Source organism: Grammomys surdaster, unplaced genomic scaffold, assembly GCF_004785775.1.
Source record: "Grammomys surdaster isolate TR1022 unplaced genomic scaffold, NIH_TR_1.0 126086, whole genome shotgun sequence".
Taxonomy (NCBI): Eukaryota; Metazoa; Chordata; class Mammalia; order Rodentia; family Muridae; genus Grammomys; species Grammomys surdaster.
The window spans coordinates 1256567-1259465 of record NW_021620894.1 but is presented as its reverse complement, the minus strand read 5'-3'; the positions used below and the strand labels follow the sequence as shown (position 1 = coordinate 1259465).

The window sequence follows — 2899 nt, the reverse complement described above, 5'->3', positions numbered from 1 at the left end:
TTAAAAGTTCAGTGTTCATCACTGTCTCAAGAAGTATCATGCCTACTGCTCTCCAGGTATTATAAACTTTCTTTGAACTCCATAAAATGCCTCAAGAAATTTTCTGGTCATTCATCCAAGATGGTCTCAGCAAAAGCTTAAACCTCCTACCTTTTAGCCAAAAATAGAGTTCTATTTAAAATTAGCCCTTACAATGTTGCATAATATCTCTTTAGTCACAACCAGATTTTAATATTCTAGCCCAACTCACATTTGAAATGAAGTGTTTTGTAGCCTGAGGAAGGAAGAACGTAATAATGGAAAGCAACCAATATGAGAATATAGAACCTGTGGTCTACCTGCTGTTCTGATAAGAGACTGACACACGTGCCTCAGGAAATGACACGTGTTGCATGTAATTTTAAAATTTACGTTTTGTTCCTTCTTGGGACAACAGACATGAATTTGCATCTATTATTGGTAATAAAAGGAACTGATTTGTGTGGTCCTCAAAAAGTCTGCTAAATATAAGCATTCTGTATCTTTAAGCATGTCCTAATGAACCTTTCACAGGGAGATGAAACTCATCCAGGAAAGAATGAAATTTTTTCCTCTATGTAACACATGAGGACTCAGTCAGTTATGAAAGGCAAAAGAGCAACTATTCCTTATCTCTTCCTTAGGAAAATGAACTTCTGTTCAATGTTTTTCTCAGAGCAACTTTGACATCCTTATTCCTTAAGCTATAGATTAACGGGTTGAGCATGGGCACCACAATGGTATAAAACAAAGAAGACACTTTCCCCTGGTTCATAGGCAAAAGAGAAGATGGTTTGAGATACATAAATGCCCCTGACCCAAAAAAGAGAGAAACTGCAATTATGTGGGAGCTGCAGGTGCTGAAGGCTTTAGACCTGCCCTCTGTGGAGCTGATGCGAAGGATACTGGAGAGGATGAGGGCGTAAGAAATAAAGATGGTGACTGTGGGTACCCCTATATCAATGCCTACAACAATGAAGACTACCAGCTCATTTACATAGGTGCTGGTGCAAGAGCGTTCCAGAAGAGGGAGGATGTCACACATGTAGTGATTGACAAGCCTGTCGGCACAGAAGGTCAGTCTCACCATGAATGCTGTGTGGGCCATGGCTCCGGCAAAACCCATCACATACACACCTAGCAAAAGGAGTAAGCACACCTGGGGAGACATAGTCACGGTGTACATCAGAGGATTACAGATGGCGACATACCTGTCGTATGCCATGGCTGACAGGATGAAGGACTCGGAGACAACAAAGAAAAGAAAGAAGAATAGCTGAGTCATGCATCCAGGGTAGGAGATGATGTTTTTCTTTGAGACAAAACTCACCAGCATTTTGGGGGTGATAACAGTGGAATAGCAGAAATCTATGAAGGACAAGTTGAAGAGGAAAAAGTACATAGGGGTATGCAGGTGAGAGTTCAGCCCTATCAGGGAGATCAAGCCCAGGTTCCCCATCACAGTCACCATGTAGAAACCTAGAAACAGGAAGAAGAGGGGCATGCGGAGTCCTGGCTGGTCTGTCAGGCCTGCCAGGATGAACTCTGGCACAGAGGCATTCCCAGTGGCCATCCTCACGGCATTCTGTTGAGACAGAGACAAGAGAAAAGGGTCATTGTAGAGGGGGACAGAAAACATTGCTGCCCTCCCTGTCACCTCTGGGGGTCTAGAGAATTGCATACACACAGATTATGAATTTTAGCAGAGTCTGCTTTCTGGTTGCCTGTGCATCTGTTTCCAGGGTCCCGCTAACTCCACACTGCAAGGACTTGAAGAAGACACAAGGGTCCATGAGATTAGAGAGGATCCCAGAGAGCCAGTGAGGAGACTCTTCGGGTCTTTAATTTGTTTGTGCTGCTGTGTCCTTCTAACTCCAGCCTTTGTTCACGTTTAAAGTTGTGCCAGTCTGTAGGAAGAGTTCTTAGAGGCTGAAGCCAGCCTGTGTCCTCCGTGTCCTTCTAATGGTTATCCTGGGACAAAGCAGAAGGCTGAAGGAGTTTTTTTCAGAGCTGTGGAAAGCATTCAAATCTTTCCCTCAGATTCAGCCACTCGTCCTCCTTCAGCTCCAACAGTCAGGGCTGTGCCTTTTGTCCAACTCTTATCTTCCTGTTGCTCAAGGAGGCTGCAGCACTGTCCCGAAAACAGACAATAGACATTTTAACTTCCTCTGTAAGCGAGTGTGCCAGCGCCTGGACTGCGTATGCTAGAAAAGATCTCTAAAGAGCTCTCACCTAAGGTTCTCCAGCTTTCAGGAAGGCTAAGCAATTGCATTCTGACTTTGCAGATCTGGGACATGGTTAATGAAGAAGTCTGGGATCCCCTGGGGGTCATGACACAATGCTAGATATTAACTTTTTTAAAAGAAGAAATGTTTGCTTGTCCCTTGATAGTAATTTAATGGAATTTTGGTCACAAAAATGTTTGTTGAGGGACCAGGGATGCAACTTAGTTGATAAATGTTTATCTAGCATACACAAAGTCCTGGGTTTAATTCTCAGTTCAAGGTGAACCAGGCTGGCTGTGCTTTTCTGTAATCCTAGCATTAGGCAATATGAGGCAGGATGAACAGAAAAAAAAAAGTCATGTCATCCCCATCTACATAGGGAGTTCTAGGCCAGCCTAGAATACAAAAGAGACTTTGTCAACTTGTGTATGTGTGTCAATGCATGCGTGTGTGCGTGTTCCTGTGTGTGTGTGTGTTTGTGTGTATGTCTGTGTTCATATAACATCTATACAGTACTATGCAAAGAATTGCAATCCACCATATACTATTTAATGAATATTAAAAACTGTTCTCATCCTAGCATTTTCTTCTGACCCCAGAATGGCAGGATTCTTTGCGGGGGGCCATGAGGCGATTGATGAGAACACACAGTGGTA

General features: G+C 43.4%; 1 protein-coding gene across 1 annotated transcript; it reads right to left on the bottom strand.

Moving 5' to 3' along the window:
- Nucleotides 1-658: 658 nt before the first annotated feature.
- Nucleotides 659-1609, bottom strand: LOC114611117 (olfactory receptor 145). The gene has a single exon (XM_028755765.1). It carries the CDS (start codon nucleotides 1589-1591, stop codon nucleotides 659-661), a length of 933 nt encoding a protein of 310 aa, XP_028611598.1. The 5' UTR covers nucleotides 1592-1609.
- Between the last annotated feature and the right edge of the window lie 1290 nt (nucleotides 1610-2899).